Source organism: Brassica napus, chromosome C3 (assembly GCF_020379485.1).
Source record: "Brassica napus cultivar Da-Ae chromosome C3, Da-Ae, whole genome shotgun sequence".
Lineage (NCBI taxonomy): Eukaryota > Viridiplantae > Streptophyta > Magnoliopsida > Brassicales > Brassicaceae > Brassica > Brassica napus.
In genome coordinates, this window is record NC_063446.1 from 5,817,172 (window position 1) to 5,837,208 (window position 20,037).

Consider the following 20,037-nt stretch of genomic DNA (forward strand, 5'->3'; position numbering starts at 1 on the left):
GTGATTGTGGTGTTTATCAAATAGCATTGAATATTGATTACGGTGAGGCCGAGGCAGAGGTCAGAGCTTGTAATAGGTTCAATCCAAAAAACATTAGTAAAATTAATCGAAACCTTTCAAAATATAAAACATACTTGTTTGCTAAAAATCAAATGGATAATGGACGTAGATATAGGAGAGATTAACTAAAATAGGAGTGAGATTCCTCTCAAAGGGAAATTAAAACGAAACATATTTTGAGCTGTGATAAAACTTGACATTACCAAAACACGAGTTAGAGAAAGTCCAACGATTCTCTCTCCCTCTTCCTCATTTATCGCGCCATGTCTTCTTCTCCACCTTATTTCTTGACTCACAAGAAACAACACAATAATAAACAAAACAAACCCTAATTCTCATGTTCCCTTGATCCGTCTCGATGAACAATTATCTGTATCACTGTATCTGGAATGGGAAGGAGAAAGTTATTTTATCAAGAAACATATGTTTCGTTCTTCGTTTCTCTTGTCTTTATATTTCATCGAGGAGTAATATGTCAAGATGATAGTAGCTTGGATAATCCAGCAGCCAATCGCCTATATAACCAATTCGTCTTCGACAAAATATCAAATCTCACAGAAGTTTTTGAGGATGACATCAAACGAGAACTAGGTTTCTGCATCACCAATGTGTTAGTTAACATCCTGTCCTTATTGTTTTCCTTGTCAAAAAACTAACAAACCAATGAAATAAAAATAAAAATATCTTGTGTGTTACAGAAAAGAAGATTATAATGAAGCGTTTAACTTCTCTTCCAAGCCAGGCTTCTTAAACAAATGTGGCAAAACCACAAAAGGTATATATATATACATATCCTTGGTACAATAAATTAAAGAAACTTAAATTAGGTTTTATACATTTTGTAACCGTTGTTGATGTTTTTAAAAATTTTATGGTATGAGAATAGGTGACATGATGCAGAGGATATGTACAGCTGCAGAAGTGAGGATATACTTCAATGGATTATTAGGAGGTGCAAAGAGAGCTACTAATTACTTGAAACCGAACAAGAACTGCAATCTATCGTCATGGATGTTTGGATGTGAACCTGGATGGGCTTGTCGTACTGCTAAAGACGTCAAAGTTGATCTTAAAGACGATAAAAATGTTCCTGTAAGAACTCAGCAATGCGCGCCTTGCTGCGCAGGTTTCTTCTGCCCTCGTGGGATTACTTGCATGATACGTAAGTTACAAAACATTTCAAAACTGTCAAGAATCTTTTCCTTTTTTTTTATAGACTTCTAATGTTGTTTTACCTCACATTGTTATGAAGCTTGTCCTTTGGGAGCTTATTGTCCAGAAGCTAAGCTGAACAGAACAACAGGACTATGCGACCCGTATGTCTTGTTTTTTTTTTTTACTTTTATGTTTCTAAGTTTTATTTTTTGCAGATATCATTACCAGCTTCCTTCAGGACAGCCAAATCATACTTGTGGTGGTGCTGATATATGGGCTGATATTGTTAGTAGCAGTGAAGTTTTCTGTTCAGCTGGATCTTTTTGTCCTTCAACTATTGACAAGCTTCCTTGTACTAGAGGGTAAGAATGAATTTGATAACTTTTCTTTGAGATTCATCAGATAAAACTAATTTTCTGTTTGCTCCACAGACATTTGCAGGACAGGTTCTACCGCTGAAAAAAGTGAGTGATCAAATCCTCTTTGTTACTTTCAGAGATTAAAAAAAAAGATGAGGAAGCAAACAAACCTAACGTTTCTCTTGTCTGATGCATTTGCAGATTGTTTTAAGCTGGCAACATGCAACCCAAGATCAACAAATCAGAACATCACAGCATATGGAATCATGCTTTTTGTGAGCCATACATAACTGATCTTCCTCATTAAACTCTTCATGTATATGTTTGTTTATCTCCAAATGGTTCTGAGTCTTTGACTTATGTCTATATGTGTAGGCTGGGCTAGGTTTCTTGCTCATAATCTTATACAACTGCTCTGATCAAGTGCTTGCTACAAGAGAAAGAAGACAAGCAAAGTCCAGGGAGAAAGCAGTACAAAGCGTGCGCGAAACGCAAACTCAAGAGAAATGGAATTCAGCCAAAGATATTGCAAAGAAGCATGCCACCGAGCTGCAACAATCATTCTCCAGGACATTTTCTAGGAGAAAATCAATGAAACAGCCTGATTTGATGAGAGGTCTAAGCCAAGCAAAGCCAGGATCAGATGCTGCTTTACCACCAATGGCAGGAGGAAGCTCAGACACGACCAAAAAGGGAAAGAAGAAGGATAAGAACAAACTAACTGAGATGTTACAAGACATTGAACAAAACCCTGGAGACACTGAAGGTTTTAAGCTTGAGATTGGTGATAAAAACATGCTCCAAAAGGCAAGTCATTGCATACGCAGAGCCAGATGTTTAGGTATGCTTATGGACAGATTGAAAAGGAGAAAGCTATGCAGGAGCAGAACAAGAACTTGACATTCTCTGGAGTCATCTCTATGGCTAATGACATTGAGATAAGAAAGAGACCAACCATTGAAGTTGCATTTAAAGATCTTACTATTACTCTGAAAGGTAAAAACAAACATCTCATGAGATGTGTGACTGGGAAGCTATCACCTGGACGTGTCTCTGCTGTGATGGGTCCTTCAGGAGCCGGGAAGAGCACTTTCCTAACAGCTTTAACAGGCAAAGCAGCCGGTTGCACCATGAGTGGCATGATTCTAGTAAACGGCAAAGTTGAATCAATTCAGTCCTACAAGAGAATCATTGGCTTTGTGCCTCAAGATGACATAGTCCATGGGAACTTGACAGTAGAGGAGAATCTCTGGTTCAGTGCAAGATGCAGGTAAGCCACATTTTCATTGATGAAGTTCATCTTTTAGACATAGCTTATGAAACTATAAATACAGGCTCCCTGCGGATCTCCCCAAGCCTGAGAAGGTTTTAGTTGTGGAAAGAGTCATTGAGTCACTAGGTCTGCAACATGTCCGAGACTCTATGGTCGGGACTGTGGAGAAAAGAGGAATCTCTGGAGGTCAGAGGAAAAGAGTCAATGTTGGTCTTGAAATGGTGATGGAACCATCACTTCTGGTATTAGATGAACCAACTTCAGGACTTGATAGTTCATCTTCTCAGTTACTTCTCAGAGCTTTGCGCCGTGAAGCTCTTGAAGGAGTGAATATCTGTATGGTTGTTCACCAGCCAAGGTTCAACATAATACACTCATCCCATTTGTTACTTAGAAGATTAGATCTTGTTCTCATTTTATGTTATGTATCTCTGCAGCTACACTCTCTTTAGGATGTTTGATGATCTAATACTTTTGGCAAAAGGTGGACTGATATGTTACCAAGGATCAGTCAAGAAAGTTGAAGAATACTTCTCAAGCCTTGGGATAGTTGTCCCTGAGCGTGTGAATCCTCCTGATTACTACATTGATATATTGGAAGGGATACTGAAGCCAAGCACAAGCTCAGGGGTTACCTATAAGCAGCTTCCGGTTAGATGGATGCTTCATAATGGGTATCCAGTTCCTTCAGACATGCTGAAAAGCATTGAAGGTATGGCTTCTGCTGAGAACTCTGCTCATGGTGGAAGTGCTCACGGGAGCGTTGTGGGAGATGATGGAACATCTTTTGCTGGAGAGTTCTGGCAAGATGTCAAGGCAAATGTTGAAATCAAGAAAGATACCTTGCAGAACAACTTCAGTAATTCTGGTGACTTGTCTCAAAGACAAGTTCCTGGTGTGTATCAGCAGTTCAGATACTTCTTAGGAAGGTAAAATCCCCTCAAATAATTAGCCTGGTTTATTCGAGTATGATATTTTCGGTTTCGGTTAGTTCGGTTCAGCCACAATCTCACCGGAAAAAGTATTTGGCTTGGTTCAGTTTTTGGTTAGTTTTGGTTTTTGAAAATTTATTAAAATAACCAATTTTTTTTGTTGCGCTTAGATTTCGGTTTAAATTTTTAAAAAATAAAATTGGTTAATTCCGGTTACACTTTATTATTCTTGTCTAGTAATATTCGCTTATTTCCTTTATTTTTAGATAATTCGGTTAATTGTTTTAAATTTTTAATTGAACTAATCGCAAACCGAACTGATCTCAAAAAGGGAACTGAACGAAAAAACCAAAAATTTCTGGTTCGGTTTGGTTAAAATCCGCAGGGCTAATAATATCAGTCAGTTGACTTAGAATCCTTTCTTTAACCCAGTTTACGTGCTTGGCAGGTTAGGTAAACAGAGACTGCGAGAAGCAAGGACACTAGCTGTAGATTACCTAATCCTTTTGCTTGCCGGTATCTGCTTAGGAACGCTTGCTAAAGTGAGCGATGAAACGTTTGGTGCCATGGGATATACATACACAGTCATTGCTGTTTGTAAGTAGAAACTTTACAAGCTCTTCTGACCACAAACATTGCTTCTTCTTTCTAACCCTTGTTATCATTTTTGTTTTCTTCAGCTCTCTTATGTAAGATTACTGCATTGAGATCTTTCTCTCTTGATAAACTACACTACTGGAGAGAAAGCCGAGCAGGAATGAGCAGCCTAGCTTACTTCCTAGCAAAAGACACAGTTGATTACTTCAACACCATTGTCAAGCCTCTCGTTTATCTCTCCATGTTCTACTTCTTCAACAATCCAAGATCATCCGTTGGGGACAACTACATTGTCCTAATCTGTCTTGTCTACTGTGTAACTGGCATAGCTTTTGCCCTGGCCATACTTTTCGAACCTGGTCCTGCTCAACTGGTAAGTGCCCAATACTAAAGACTCAAATCTAGAAAGCTTTGTTTCACATTATTAGTCTTTGTGCAGTGGTCAGTGTTGCTTCCAGTGGTTCTGACTCTAATAGCCACCAGTACAAACGACAACAAAATTGTAGAGTCAATCTCAGAGTTGTGCTACACGAGATGGGCTCTTGAAGCATTTGTGGTATCAAACGCTCAAAGGTTTGCAAACTTAATCTCTCCCTATTTACATCTCTGCATCTTGTTTACTATTCCATATAATATTTCAGATATAAAGGAGTTTGGCTTATCACTCGCTGTGGATCACTGATGGAGAATGGGTACAACATCAAGCACTTCCCTCGTTGCCTCATCTTCCTGACATTAACCGGTTCTTTTGTATGGTAACTTTCCAAAAGAAGCAGCTTTAAGCTCCTTCTATGCATGTAAAACTATACTGGACTAATCAATAGAGAACATAGACAAACCACAAAGGTTTACAAGAAGAAAGAATACATCAATTGCTGAAGATCATGGCCTGGTACGCTGTTCATAGGTAGTTCCATCATCAGAGTTCAGGATTTTCTTATCTGTAATTCTTCATGTTGTACATCTTTCTATTGTTTTATAGATATAACGTAGATGATCATCGGGTTCCTATCAATTCTGTTTTATACACCAAGTAAAAATGTAGAAGTACATAGAAGAACCAATGAGAAAACCTTCAAGAACTTCCATTACTTTCTTGGCTTAAAAGTTAATAACAATGGTAATTTGTTTTCCTTTCATCACCTAGAATTTCATATTTCCAAATGAGATGAAATCATTTGATACAAATTATCATTATTATTCTGGTACTATACAGTGCGGAGAAGCATTTATTTAAGAACAAGGTAGATCATAATGTATTGATTGTTTTTGTTTATAACAAAATAAGTAAATGAATATCCAATTAAAATCTTATTTTTGCTTACACATTAATCCTACAACTAGATATGAAAATTGTTACGTAATGATTCGTGAGCCTAAATCATAATCTCCCTTGTACTCAAACGATAAATCATAGCAGAAACCCAAAATATTATATATTTTATGATAAATCAATATTATTAAAAATTAAAAACCCACTACCCACCACTCTCTCTCAAGGACGGTTAAGAGCATCAGCTACGAAAACTGCTTCTCGTCTTCCTTCACCAAACCCTCACAAGCGGTCGCTCTCTTCTTCATCTTGAAGCCTAAGCCAATCTATACCTCAATATGTCTCATTCTTCTTCTATTAACCTCCTTCATTACCATTACCTCCCTCCTTGTCTAAATCACTCTTCCTTCCGGTTTTGCCTCACTGCTCCATCTTCATCTCGTTGGTCTAGTCCTGACGAATACGACTGCTCCATGATGGACATGCCCACCACAACACTCCCTGGCTCCATCTCTCCCTTCAATGTCCCTCATAGTGTTGTGAGTTTTTATTTTTGTTCCATTCTTCGTCTTGTCATTTTAAATGTCAAATTAATGGATTGTTTGCATACAACTAGCTCGAATTGTATATGAATCTTAAATCTAATAACTAGCATATGAAACCTCGAACTAATGGAGTTTGTATAAATCGTCATAACCCTCTTGGCCTCTTTTCACATATAAAAGTACCTAAAAGTACCTAATACGTGTGTTTTATGCTATGAATATGAATTGATCTTAGCGTTCATTCACATGAATCTGATCATCAGTCTGTTTCTGCATGATTCTATTGTTGTATGAATCGATGCTTTCACTTATTGGATTTTTTTTTCCTGTGAAACTTGATGTGTATAGAGGACGAAAAGGCCAAATGGGCAGCAGAAAAAGGAAGAAATGGAGAAAGAGGTATGGAAGTCCATTTTAAAGCTGCTTACCTATTTATGTTTATATCTAGGCAAACACCAAGGGATGTTGTTATAAATCTACATGCTAATATATACATAGATCAGAATTTTAATATAGGTATCCAATCTAAGTTTTATGTTCAATATATCTTTTGGCATTATTTTCGATTTCGAATTACTTTAACTAAATTAGGCCCCCTAGCATGCTATTATCATTAACAAACATAAATCACATAATATGATACTTCTGAAATTGTGAAATTGTCGACTTAATAAGAAAAAAATAAGATTTATGTTTGTCATTTATGTTTGTCAAAATATATATATATATATATATATATATATCATTTATGTTTGTCAAATTGTAGGCTAATATTGTGGTAATAATAGAAAGTTCAAATTTTTTTAGGTGTATATGTTACGGGAGATGCTTGATCAAGAAGAGAAGACACGTGAGATCTTGGAGAGAGTCCAAAAACATCAACTTCCTTCATCTTCTTCTGTTGCCCTTCCTGCTTCTCTCCCTCCCAAGGTACATATTATACCTTTGTACATGCTTCTCCATATCCCTTTGTATATACGCGTGGAAGAGCAAGTAAAGTTTCTAAGTTTGGATAGAGTGAAAAAGCAGCAAAACTAAAATATGTGAGTGTGATGATAAATAACAACCATACACGTATTTTTGGTAACGTTGCTTTTAAACCAAGGCTTAGATCAACCATAAATACAATTATTAATTAACAGTTTTTCTAATCAAACAAAATTGCTAGATCATCTTACGGGACAAAATAATTACTTAATCGTTACTAAGAATATACATGTTGTGAAGCTATGCTATGCAATCAAGGGCCATTCTAATTTATTTTAATCACATACTATTTTCTAAAAGGCAATCACATCACAACATGATTATTAGCTTTCTGCTACACGGTAGTCAAACTGATGTAACTATAGTTCAAAATCTAAAATGCATTTTCGTTGTTTTCTCGTAATTTATGTTTCGGATATTTTGATGATGCTTTATTAATATTTCATAAATTTCTCAAAAAATTAGGTAAATAGCTATTACATGTAAATAGAGTTAAGCTTCGAAACGACTCAATTGCTTCTGAATCGGTAACTATCATTGGCTATAAAAGAAATAATTAAGCTCGTGCATTTTTAGCAGTAAACGTTTAAGTTAGTTTTTTTTTTTTTTTTCAAATGTTTAAGTTAGTTAACTTGCACTATTTCTTTAATGCAGATGAAGGAACTAATAACGGAACTGTCGATAGTGGAAGGGGAAATCTCAAGACTAGAGGTTCAAATAAGCCATCTCCAGATAAATCTCAAGGAAGAACAAGATGAAACTTTGAGACAAGCAACAACAAGTTCATCAAGAAGAACATGGCAGGCTAGTGAGAGTGACAACAATGACAATATAACCTCTCATCAAGCTCTACCAAACTACCCTAATTTCCCACCTCCAAGCCCTATGGTGAACACATGCATGATGAAGAATGGGAACAACAACACCAAATCTTCTACTAGTCATCATCAAGAGAATGCAACATTTGAAACAAAGACTTTGCATTTCATCAACAAGGCCATCAAAGGTGATTACGTGACCCAAAGCTTCCACAAAACTAATGAGAAAGTTGGATTAGTCAAGAAGGAAAATCCTCGGTCAGTTCAACAAGAAAATAAGTTGCAAGAGAATACTAATATGAAGAAGATGCTTAGGAGGATGAAATCGCCTTCTCCTCTACGTGAACCTAGATACTCCTCTCCCAAGGTACGTAATTTGTATAATACTTATCATGCATCATTCACTTCGTTCAATACTCATATAATTTATGGTTAATTATGATTTGTTGTAGACTAATAAGGATCGTGTAGCACTTGATACATCACTAGACCTCCCACCAAAATCTCTATCAAGCACAATTTTAATGGAAGATGGACAAAACATACAGAAGTGGCATCCAAACAAGCTCGCCGAGAACATCATGAAGTGCCTTAATTTCATCTACGTTCGTCTCCTTAGAACCACAAGAGTCATGGAGCTAGAGAAAGGTCCAGTCTCGAGATCCAATCCTTTCTCTTTGATCTCAAGAAGCTTTAGGGTGGACAAGGCAACATCCGGTTTGTCTAAATCCATGAATCTCGTGTCTTATAAAGAATCAAGACAACAAGATCCCTATGGAGTATTTGATGTAGAAGCATCTTTGGCTAGAGACATTGGTCCGTATAAGAATCTTGTCATCTTCACTTCAAGTTGTATGGATTCCAAGTGCATTTCGAGCTCTAGCTCGGTCTCTTTGATCCAGAAACTCAGGTAAATTTCGAGATATACTTTGCGAAAATGTTTTTTTTTTCACTTTGGCTAAATATATCGCCATGAACAAAATGCAGAGTCTTGATGAACAATCTTGAGACGGTGGATTTGAGAGTGCTGAGCCATCAACAAAAGCTAGCGTTTTGGATCAACATGTTCAATGCATGTGTTATGCATGTATGTATTCTCTTCTTAGGCTTTATATTTTCTTAGTTTTAATTACAAAACCACGTCTGGCCATCATTAACCCTAGTCTCTTAATTGGGGTTCTTAGTTTCGGCCAAAAGACGGTTCTTAGCTTTTTTATATTTTAGCTAAGAAAAGCTAAGAACCGTCTCTTAAATAAGATATATAAGAGCCGTCTCTTAGCCGAAAAGTGTAAAAAAAAACAAAAAACACCCCGACTAAGAGACCGGGGTTAATGATGCCCTATACTCAACGTACTTTCATTACTTCCTCGTATGACCAGGGATATCTACAATACGGAGTTCCGAAAACAACTGAGAAACTACAATCTCTTGTTTATAATAAGGTACATTTTTCTTTCCCATTCTGAAATAAACAGATAAATGAACTCCATATTATTCAGTATTCATACGTATTAAAAATTTCCATTGATCAATGTACAAACTATAGGCTACAATAAATGTTGGAGGCAAAAACATAAGTGCTCATACAATAGAGCATTGTATTCTACGGAAGCCTGCAAATTCTACCATGACTCAGGTATTTATACTATGTCAATAATTAATCAATTCATACTGATCTGATTAATCTTAAGTCTTAGCTAAGTATGGAAATATAATCATAGGATCGACACGAAGAAATGATCATTCGTAAACTATATGGCATAGAAGCAACGGATCCTAACATCACATTTGCGCTCTCATGCGGAACTCGATCCTCTCCTGCAGTAAGTTAATCTCATTAATTAACTTTTATTAAGTAATCTATTACACTTGACCGTTTGATATCTATACTTGAATTAACTACATACTATCAAAATTAATGGTTTGTTATTTTAAAAAATTTAAAATTGAAGGTGAGGATATACACTGGAGAAGGAGTGGCAACAGAGCTAGAGAAAGCGAAACTGGAGTACCTGCAAGCGTCCGTGGTGGTTACGTTGGCTAAACGGGTAATCTTGCCTGAGCTTCTAGTAAAACACGCCGTCCATTTCGTGGCAAGGGAGGATGGCAACGGTGTAGAGATGGGATCTCTGGTGAAATGGGTTTGCAACCAATTACCAACCTCTGGTTCCTTGAGAAAATCAATGGTGGATTGTTTAAAGAATCAAAACTCCAAAGCTTCTTCTTCTTCTTCCTCCCTGGTGGTTGAAAAGATCCCTTATGATTTTGAGTTTCAGTATCTTTTAGCTATTTGAAAAATACTAATTTGTTATTTTTTACTGTTGGAAATCTTGTGTTCAATAAAAGTATCAAAGCTTGTTTTATTTTATTTTTATGGATGATTGTTATACTGACATGTATATGGTTTAACTCGATCAGTCAACATCTTATGATCATCTTCCAACTGTTAAAAAAAAAACGTTGCTTTAGAAATATTTTTCTCTTTTTCTTTTTAATTTAAATTGTTTTACAAATTAAATTCTAAAGTAAAACTATACATTTACAACCAAACTAATCATCCACTCGATCTTCTTTGATATGCATCATCTAGTGGAGTCTATATTGTTCCTTCCGCGGCGGCTCTTGTAATTAAGGCGCTCATGGAGCCAGAGAGAGACAGTAAGATAACGGTAACATTTCGTTTGATGACGTCATCGAGATCGCAAAGATTATGCGTCCGAGATCTATTGCTAAGGAGTTGAGTGGAACGGTGAGGGAGATTTTAGGGACTTGTGTTTCCGTGGGGTGTACGGTTGATGGTAGAGACCCAAGGACAGGATCTTCATGAGGAGATTGTTGATGTTCCTAACGAGTAAAGAAGGTTCTTTGTCCAAAAAAAAAACGAGTAAAGAAGGTTCCTTTTTTTGTCCCCTTGTCGTTTTGCTGTAATTGTGTTTGATTTCGAGGAATTGCTTTTTGATTTGGAACATGATAGTTTTGGATTTGCACATTTGAATCCTTTCTTGGGATGAAATATTAGAATGTTTCATTTATATAGTGAAGTAAGGTAATGATGCCTTATTCAGATAGTAACATTGTTGGATGCATCAAAAGATCTTATAACAGTATAGAGCATGTGGTTGATAGTTTGAGTGAGTACAATGTGCAGTGTTAATTTGCTTTTGCTCTTATACTTTGGAACTTTTTCATCAATCATTGATTTCATCTTGCTATCAAACTCTAAACCAAAACTAATGAACATGCTCACTTGTATTATTTACATGGATGTATAAGACGCACATACTATATATTTATATATGCAACTAGAAATATAATATATGCATGCATCAAGCATGTAAGTCCAACATGAATTGAATAATTGGAAAAATTAGGATCAAATCATTGGACATAATTTTACGATGTACAGAAGAAATCGTCTGGCAAAGATAACATATAATAACATGTTCAACGTTGTTCAGATTCTGCATGTCATGGATCTCATTCTTATCATCTTATTTTACGTTTTCCTCGATTTTAAATCCGAAATTTTAGTTTTCCCATACTTTTGATAATTGGTGTGTTATATTGAGGTTTCATTAATTCATCATTTTAAATATTGTCCAGTAATTTTCTGTTGAATTTTTATGTCATATATCATATTATCATATATGTATATTATATAGTAAAATATATGCTAAGCAAGTCTATTACCACATATATGAATACATGATTGATATAACTTGAAAATTTAGGTCGTCACGACGTTGATACAGACTTGCTCGGGAATGATTTCTATTCAAGCATAAAAAACGTTCATACAAAAAGTATACCTTAAATTATCTTCGATTTTAACAACCATACATCTAAGTCATCTTCGCTGGACCACGTAATTAATTAATATAACATTATGAATTGTTCAGGCATAATATATTGTTTGGCCATCTTTTTATATATATATATAGTTTGGCCATCTTGTTAGACCGTAATTCAGTTATTCGCTAGATAATATCAATTTAATGGAACATGCAAGCTAGTAATAACATAAATTTTAATTGTAAAGATTGAAATATGGATAAAGAAAAATAGGAGATGAAATTTGACGTTGCAACAACAATTGAAAAATATTAAATTAAGGCTCCAATTTTTTTTTCCAGCAAACATTCACGGACTCTGTAAACCAATGTACATTCATATATGTACGACGAAAGACGGTTGTTTTCTAGCACTGCTTGCCAAGTGATCCGTCTTTATGTTTTCCGTCCTAGGTACATGAACGATACCTGAGTTGGTGAAGCTTATTCGCAGAAGTTTAATATCTTCGAAGTAGCTTTCAAATGATGGTCATTCCTCTGGTTCTGAAACTATTTTCACCAGTTGAGAACAATCCGTTGCAAACCTGACCCAATTAAAGCTCCAATTAAACTAATATAAACACAAGAATATGTCTAAATCAAGGGTTGGTTAGGATAGCCTAAAACAAGTTATCTTCCACTAATCATACAATTTAAAGACAGCTCTGACACGTATTATGTTATTCGGAAAATGTACGCATAATATAGAAAATGTTGAATTGAAGAAACATCTATCTCCACACCACATGGATTAGTGGAGACTCTGGAGACAGAGGATTGGCTATACAAATGCATTTGTACAGGTCTGAACGATTTTAATTTACCTTGCTATGCATATCTGTTTTACGTTTTATTTCTAGAAGAGCTTTTGGACCAAGGTTCGTAGTTTCTGTTAACCCGGGATCAGCCTACATTCTGGTGTTTTAAGAGGATTTGTTTCCATTATTCTTTGTTATCAATGAAATTAGAAGTTGAGAAAAAGGAAAAAAGATTGAAGAGACAAATATTATGAAAATTACTCAATATTGAAAAACCTTAACTTTTTAAAATAGCATCAATGTTATGATGTTTCTTTGGTGAGTGGGTGTATTTGGTGTGACTAAAATAAAGATTACAACAATTAACAGTAGTTTTTTTTGCACTGTAGGTAAATGATTTTCAGTATCTGCAGTAATCTGTTGCTTTTTCAGTTTCTTGGATGACTTGTATATTGAAGAGTAATTTAATAACTTGCATCATAAATTACACGGTTCCAATAGTTTAAGACATTTGCGATTGTTCGAAGTTTTAACTCAAAATCACTGATGAGAATCATGAGATACTCCAGAATGTATAAACATATACTTAAGTCATAAAAACTTTGATCTATTTTTACTCTTTTTTATATACCCATTCCCACATTCGACGAGACTGAAAAATTAAACCCACCATACTCATATTTAAGAAAGAAACATATAACAAATGTTGGAATTTCTTTATATAAACCAATATATCAATATTCTGAAAAGTTAAAACATAATACTGCATGCAATCGTGCAAATCATTCCTTCATAACATTTTTAATTCCTAAAAATGTTGAGATGTTTCTCATAATACAACCAGCTCATTTGAGGCATATACGGTTTAGATATGATTCCTTCCATTATTATTTCTAAAACTATATGTATACTTAACTGTCCACATAATTATTTCTAATACTATATGTGTACTTAATTAACTGTCCACATAATTAATAGCCATAAAAATTATCTGTCTTACAATGTACTTATACCAAACCTTTGCATAGCATCTGTGTATATATATACACGCAACTAAACTAGAGAGTTACAACAAACATCAAAATACATCCATCTTTTCTCTCTCTCATCATCATCTTTAGCCATGGCAAAGGACTTGGAGGTGCAAGAAGGCGGAGCAACGGCGGCGAGAGATTACCAGGATCCGCCTCCTGCGCCATTGTTTGACATGGAGGAGCTTGGGAAGTGGTCGCTCTATAGAGCGGTCATAGCTGAGTTCGTGGCAACACTTCTCTTCCTTTACGTCTCAGTCCTCACCGTAATTGGCTACAAAGTTCAGACCGACGCAAATGCCGGAGGAGTTGATTGCGGCGGCGTTGGGATATTGGGTATTGCGTGGGCTTTCGGTGGAATGATCTTTGTTCTCGTTTACTGTACCGCCGGTATCTCTGGTACGTATAGTAACGTTCGCGTCACGGTACTTAGATTTTTACGTTAACATAACGTTAGAAATAAGGCATAGTTAATAAATATATCAAACATATAGATCATAGTAATACCTAATCAGTTTGAACAAAAAAAGTAATACCTAATCAGTATAGATCCATATGGTACGCTTTAATTTCAATGTTTTTTGGCCTATACTATCTTCCATTTAATAGAAATTGTCAACTTTCTGTTCAGTTCGAGTTAGTTCAGTTTAGCTAAGTTAGGTATTAATTACTTTAGTAGTTTGGCAATCTAAACTAAAATATAACTTTACATTTATGTTGATTAATGAATTAACACTTCTTGCTATAATTGTAACCTTTAAGGTGGTCATATAAATCCGGCTGTTACGGTGGGACTGTTCTTAGCTAGAAAAGTATCATTGGTGCGGACAGTGTTATACATTGTGGCTCAGTGCCTTGGTGCCATCTGCGGTTGCGGTCTGGTCAAAGCATTCCAAAGTTCTTACTACACCAGGTTCCATCATGTCTAAACACTCATGCATGAGCCAATTAAACCGTCTGAATATCGATTTTTAACTAACTACAAATTGTTAATAATATTAGATATGGAGGTGGAGCCAACCAGCTTGCCGACGGCTACAACAAAGGTACCGGACTAGGTGCCGAGATCATCGGAACATTTGTCCTTGTCTACACCGTTTTCTCGGCCACCGATCCCAAGCGAAGTGCACGCGACTCTCACATTCCAGTTTTGGCGCCACTTCCTATTGGTTTTGCCGTCTTCATGGTTCACTTAGCCACCATTCCCATCACCGGGACTGGAATCAACCCGGCCCGTAGCTTCGGAGCCGCAGTTATCTACAACCACGAAAAGGCCTGGGACGACCAAGTACGTCGTTAACTTTCATACATATGTGGTCATATTTTTCTATTAGTTCAAATGTATGAACTGAAACTAATGATGCTTAACTATATGTTTTTGATCATTTGAACAGTGGATATTCTGGGTGGGACCGATGATCGGAGCAGCTGCTGCTGCGTTATACCATCAGTTTGTTCTAAGAGCGGCTGGAATTAAATCTCTTGGCTCCTTTAGGAGCTATGCTTAATTTCAATTGTTTGAATTAAGCCCCAAGTTGATCTTAAATCAAAATGATGATTACCACTATTAAGCAGAAGCTACGTGTATCTTTCTATTTAATTTTATATTCTGTTTTAAAATTTCAAGGAATTTCCCATTGGTTGTAAATGTGGTTTTAATTAATGTTGCTTTAAGATAAATCTCTTCTTTGCTTTTATTTTCTTTGTTTAATTTATATTGCTGTTACTTCAAGCTAACAACCTCTTCATGCATTCTTTGCCACCAACCTTCTACCAAAACAAAATCGAAACTAGATGAACAAACACCATATGGACCTATTCTATAATCATTTACCATCGATCAAATATAAAACAATGTAAAATATCAAGTGTAAAACCAATAAATTACAAAAAAAAAAAAACCAATAAATTACAACTGTTTTGTCCTGTAACTATTTAAGTACGTATTACCAACATTTTTTTTTTTAAACACGCCAACATTTGTATATTAGAGAAAACTATAAACAAAAGAGTGAAACTAACTAACAAACAAAAAAACTGCATTAGCCAAAATGGTTTTCATGACTTCTCTAGTTCTCTTCACTCATTCAAAAACAACCTTTTCTTCTTCTGTTATTTATTGCACACTCATACAAATTTGCAGTACAAGCAACACCTCTTAAACCAATCCTACAAAACCCCCACACACACACAAACTGAACAAAAATCAAACGTAACAAAGATTATAGAGAAAGAAAAAAACATGACAAACCTAACTCACTCTTTGCTCTTCTTCTCCTGTTCCTTATCTCTAGTTATATGTGTGGCCATTGCAGGAAGTAGACCTGCTCATGGTCCAGCTTATTTAAACCCATCTGCTTTTTCTCCAGAAGCTTACGATTTCTTTCACCCAAAATCATCACTAACTGACAATAATTCACCAAGAAACTCGCATTCTTTGCCATTTCTTTCACCTTCACCTTCACCTTCAATGACATCTAATGTAGAAGCTGATACACAAGGAAGTAAAGTTTCATCAGACGAACACATAGGTGATAGTAGAAGAGAAGAAGGACGAGGTGAAACCGTTGGAATAGTGTTAGGCGTTTCTTTCACAGCTCTTCTTTTAATGGGAGTTTACTTTGTGATCAAGAAACGACTGGCTAATTTAACCCGCACGATTGTAATCCACTCTGATGCTTGATCAAGAATATGTCATTATCAAGTAATTAATTATTGATTTTGCATGCAGAATGGTAGCAAAATAGCTAGACTTTGGTCTGGTTTAATTTAATATTCCGTTTGAATTTGGGGTTCGAAAATAATTTAATATTACATATATAAAATTAAATGGATCTTAAATAAGTTTTAGTTGCTGTCAGAAAATAAAACCTTATTCAGCTTGGATTCAAGTCTGGTCGTATTTTAGTCAACGAAAATAAGAACTTGCCGTAAATAAACTCAAATCCAAGTAAAACGACGACGTTGATATACCAAGACACTAGCTTTGTCTTGTTATGTGTTAGATCTCAACTTGTCAGAGTCTGTTTTGGTCAGAGTTTCTTCCAGTTTCAGACAGTCGCACTAAAATGGCGTTCCGCGTTTTCCTCCTCCTCTCCCTTCTCATTTTCTCCGCTGTTTCTCCTTCTTTTGCGGCCTCTTCCTCCGACGTAGACCGATAGACGATGAGGATCTCAATGATGAAGGTCCCGGTGAGGCACTTACTTCCCCTGTGAGTCTGAGCCAGACGAATTCGACGGAAGACCTCGAAGTGTACGACGACGAGGAAGACGGAGATTTCTCCGATCTAGGTAATCAAGTTTCGGATACGTTCCCGGCGCAATTACGTGGTGATTGAGAACAACCAATACGTCATGGTTTAGTTCTACGCACCGTGGTGCTGCTCAAGGGAGACGGTGTCGTTTTGGCTAAAGTCGATGAGACGGAGGAGAATTAACTGGCTCATCAGTATATCGTTCAGGGCTTCCCTATTATTCACCTTCTTCGTAGATGGAGAGCACAAGCCTTTACACTGGAGGGAGGACCAAGTAAGTGGAACTAAAGTTCAAATCTTTAATGTGATTAAAGCTAGTGTTACTGAAAAAGCTTACTTCTTTGTGATTTAGAGAAACAATTGTGACGTGGATGAAGAAGATACTAATGGTGAAGTGTGATCCAAAGCTACGAAAAGTGTATGTCTTGCAGAAATACGTCACCGCAAGTTATATTGTATGATCAGAACTGTTTCAGTGGACTAGAGAAAGATGAGGATCAGTAGTTTTTGTTTAGACATTCCAACTCTTTTGATTTTGGTTTTAAAGGCCAGCTTGTACAACTGTTTAAACAAGGTCACACTACTAGAGAGTTGAACTTGATAGGAGAAGAGCCACGTATATAATTGCATACAGTGAGTAGAACTAGAGGAACTGATCTCAAGGGAAAGAGACTACAGTAAATAACAAATCCCAAACGTTTTTTTTCTTTGTTTCATTACATAGTTACATTTCTTCTTAATATTCCTAACGCTTGTTTTCTTTGTTTCATTACATAGTTACATTTCTTCTTCGGTGAAGTTGCCAGAACTTGTACAATTAGTCAAAAGTCAACCCTTAAAAGAAATACAATTAACTTTACGTAGGCGTCAACATTAATATAAAGTGGTTGGTTACTTGCCTTACATTTCTGATTATTGACTCTAATTATTATATTTCCTTCCTTTTCATTTGCTTCTTCTCCCTATTAAATATCTATCCTTCCATTAGCAAAATAATCCAATATTACTATTTGCAAATCTCCTAAGCGTTGACTGTTAGGTGCCAACTCATTTCTCAAGTGTCACTCATACGAAACTTTAAGTAGAAACTGAACAATATGATTTCTTGATCTCTGTTTTCTATACACTTCTGCACACCCTATATGTTATATATCTCTTCTTCTTCAAGAGAGAGAGACGAGGGAGGTTGAACCTTTGAGATGATGAAGGTCAGTTTCATAATCATAGTTCTGTTAATGGTAGGAATAGTATCCGGTAAGATATCAACTAAAAAAGTTTCACCAGCTCCATCTCCATCTCCATCTCCGGATTCGTATGCACCTCAATCAGAAACCAGAATGTCTCCATCTCCTTCACCATCGGACTCTCCAACAACGATGCCTCCCGGTTACATTCACCAGCCACCGTCTCTGTCACCGGAAGAAAGTGATCTCAAATACAAAGACGGTAGTGGAACAGAGAGGGAAAGTTCCTCAGGTGGCGGAAAGAAGGCTGGAATCGCGGTTGGAGTGATCGCAGCAGCGAGTATGGTTGGTCTCGGAGGGTACGTGTTGAAGAAACGTAGAGAGAACATTCGTCGATCACGATATGAATACGCCGCCACTGAGATCTTCTGAAGAGACAGAAACTTGGTCATGGATGTGGTGTGTCGTTTCCTACGTTTTGAGTTAATGTACAATTTAATCAGCTTTTGTCCTAACAACGGTGGTTAAAATATGCGGCTCCTAGAGCATTACTCTTTATTATAGTCTCTAGCTTCGTTTTTTTTTTTTTTGGCATCAGTTATACCTAGCTATGTTATATTGTTATGGAACATGTCATGTCCATGAAAGATGTTGTAAAACTGGTAGAAATCATCAATGTTCAAGATTATCTATACTCCATCCGTTTCAGAAAATTAAATGTTTAAGAAAAAAAAATTCATTTAAAATAGTTTTTTTGTTGTTGTGTGTTTCTATACATTTTTATTGGATAATATAATAATATTTTTTTTGAGAAAGGGATTTAGATAATATAATAAATTACAGATTTAAAATTAAATTAGTATTATAAATTATAAATTATAAATTTAAAATACTAATTGTATTGTTAAAATTATATTGGTTTAAATATTTGAAATTACATAATCTTATAAAATAATGTATTAATAATTAAAATTTAATATATATATTTTTAATATAATTTGCATTGATTTGTATGCATGCTTGAAACTTTCATACAATCAAAGTTGCTCCTCTACCACCCATCCTTTCTTTACTCACCAAGTTTAGATGTAAGAAACGAAAGCCAATTCTATTTCAAGGAGATCTATTTTCTTTTATTGCTACATTAACCATACAATATCTTCACTATATTTAAAAATAAGTAATAAAAATTACTATCTTTAAAACTAATCCTACGTATAAAAACCCCAAAGACCGATCATAGTTTTTCCAAGCACAAAACATCAAGTTGAATATCTTGTATTATTAAAAATAAATAAAACAAACTGCAAAAAAATGGCCTCATCAAGATTTCAACTTGTTGCCCTTCTTGTCATCTTTTCTCTCGTTATTACTGCCCAATCTAATTTAACAGGTTACCATCATCTTATTTATTTTACATTCGTAGATATTTATTTTGGTTTCTACTAAACTTCATGATCATCACAAACCTAATACAAGTTTCTTGAACTTTTGCAGAAAAGGAAGAAATGGACGGACCATGCCGCTTGAGAGGAACATGCGATGAGGACAGCGACTGCGACACCCATTGCCACCGAAGCACCGACGCTATAAAAATGGACGGCCACTGTCTCTTCGACAGACCCACCCCCGTATGCTGCTGCCTCTTTGATTAAATCGATCCTTTTTTATTCTTCAAGTTTTTTTTTTTTGACAAAATTTTTTATTCTTCAAGTTTCCATGCATGTTTAAACCAAAAAAAAAAAAAAAGTTTCCATGCATGCATGATCAATATATTCCTGATTAAACTAATGATGTAAACATATATATAAATGTTTACGTCCTAATTACTTGAAGAATAGAAGAAGTGATCTTGTATTTCTTATATTTTGATTCCTTGTTTATCATATGGGACATTTATATGTTGTAAGAGAATGGCTATTTATGAACAATTATACATATACATTTATATTTTTGAAGAGATCCCAGTTTTTATATTCTCT

The 20,037-nt window shown here is 35.6% G+C and overlaps 5 protein-coding genes and 1 pseudogene across 5 annotated transcripts; all 6 read left to right on the forward strand.

Annotated features, from left to right (window-relative positions):
- Nucleotides 1–108: 108 nt before the first annotated feature.
- LOC106386905 lies at nt 109–5,467 on the forward strand (annotated as a pseudogene).
- A 470-nt stretch (nt 5,468–5,937) lies between these two features.
- On the forward strand, nt 5,938–10,362 carry LOC106386902. The gene is made up of 10 exons (XM_013826722.3): nt 5,938–6,188; nt 6,543–6,593; nt 7,002–7,124; nt 7,836–8,366; nt 8,452–8,909; nt 8,987–9,086; nt 9,379–9,441; nt 9,546–9,635; nt 9,721–9,822; nt 9,952–10,362. Exons 1-10 carry the CDS (start codon nt 5,988–5,990, stop codon nt 10,291–10,293), a joined length of 2,061 nt encoding a protein of 686 aa, XP_013682176.1. The 5' UTR covers nt 5,938–5,987; the 3' UTR covers nt 10,294–10,362.
- A 3,263-nt stretch (nt 10,363–13,625) lies between these two features.
- Nucleotides 13,626–15,298, forward strand: LOC106385146 (probable aquaporin PIP2-4). The gene is made up of 4 exons (XM_013825100.3): nt 13,626–14,017; nt 14,381–14,531; nt 14,621–14,906; nt 15,013–15,298. The coding sequence occupies exons 1-4, from the start codon at nt 13,711–13,713 to the stop codon at nt 15,124–15,126; spliced, it is 858 nt and encodes a 285-aa protein (XP_013680554.1). The 5' UTR covers nt 13,626–13,710; the 3' UTR covers nt 15,127–15,298.
- A 183-nt stretch (nt 15,299–15,481) lies between these two features.
- Nucleotides 15,482–16,348, forward strand: LOC106386404. Its single transcript, XM_013826256.3, has one exon. The coding sequence runs from the start codon at nt 15,861–15,863 to the stop codon at nt 16,299–16,301; it is 441 nt and encodes a 146-aa protein (XP_013681710.1). The 5' UTR covers nt 15,482–15,860; the 3' UTR covers nt 16,302–16,348.
- Nucleotides 16,349–16,587: 239 nt separating this feature from the next.
- LOC111203927 (vegetative cell wall protein gp1-like) lies at nt 16,588–18,741 on the forward strand. The gene is made up of 2 exons (XM_048752175.1): nt 16,588–17,145; nt 17,224–18,741. The coding sequence occupies exon 2, from the start codon at nt 18,071–18,073 to the stop codon at nt 18,485–18,487; it is 417 nt and encodes a 138-aa protein (XP_048608132.1). The 5' UTR covers nt 16,588–17,145; nt 17,224–18,070; the 3' UTR covers nt 18,488–18,741.
- Nucleotides 18,742–19,291: 550 nt separating this feature from the next.
- Nucleotides 19,292–20,017, forward strand: LOC111204337 (putative defensin-like protein 274). Its single transcript, XM_022698781.2, has 2 exons — nt 19,292–19,448; nt 19,553–20,017. The coding sequence occupies exons 1-2, from the start codon at nt 19,370–19,372 to the stop codon at nt 19,708–19,710; spliced, it is 237 nt and encodes a 78-aa protein (XP_022554502.1). The 5' UTR covers nt 19,292–19,369; the 3' UTR covers nt 19,711–20,017.
- The last annotated feature ends 20 nt before the right edge of the window (nt 20,018–20,037 follow it).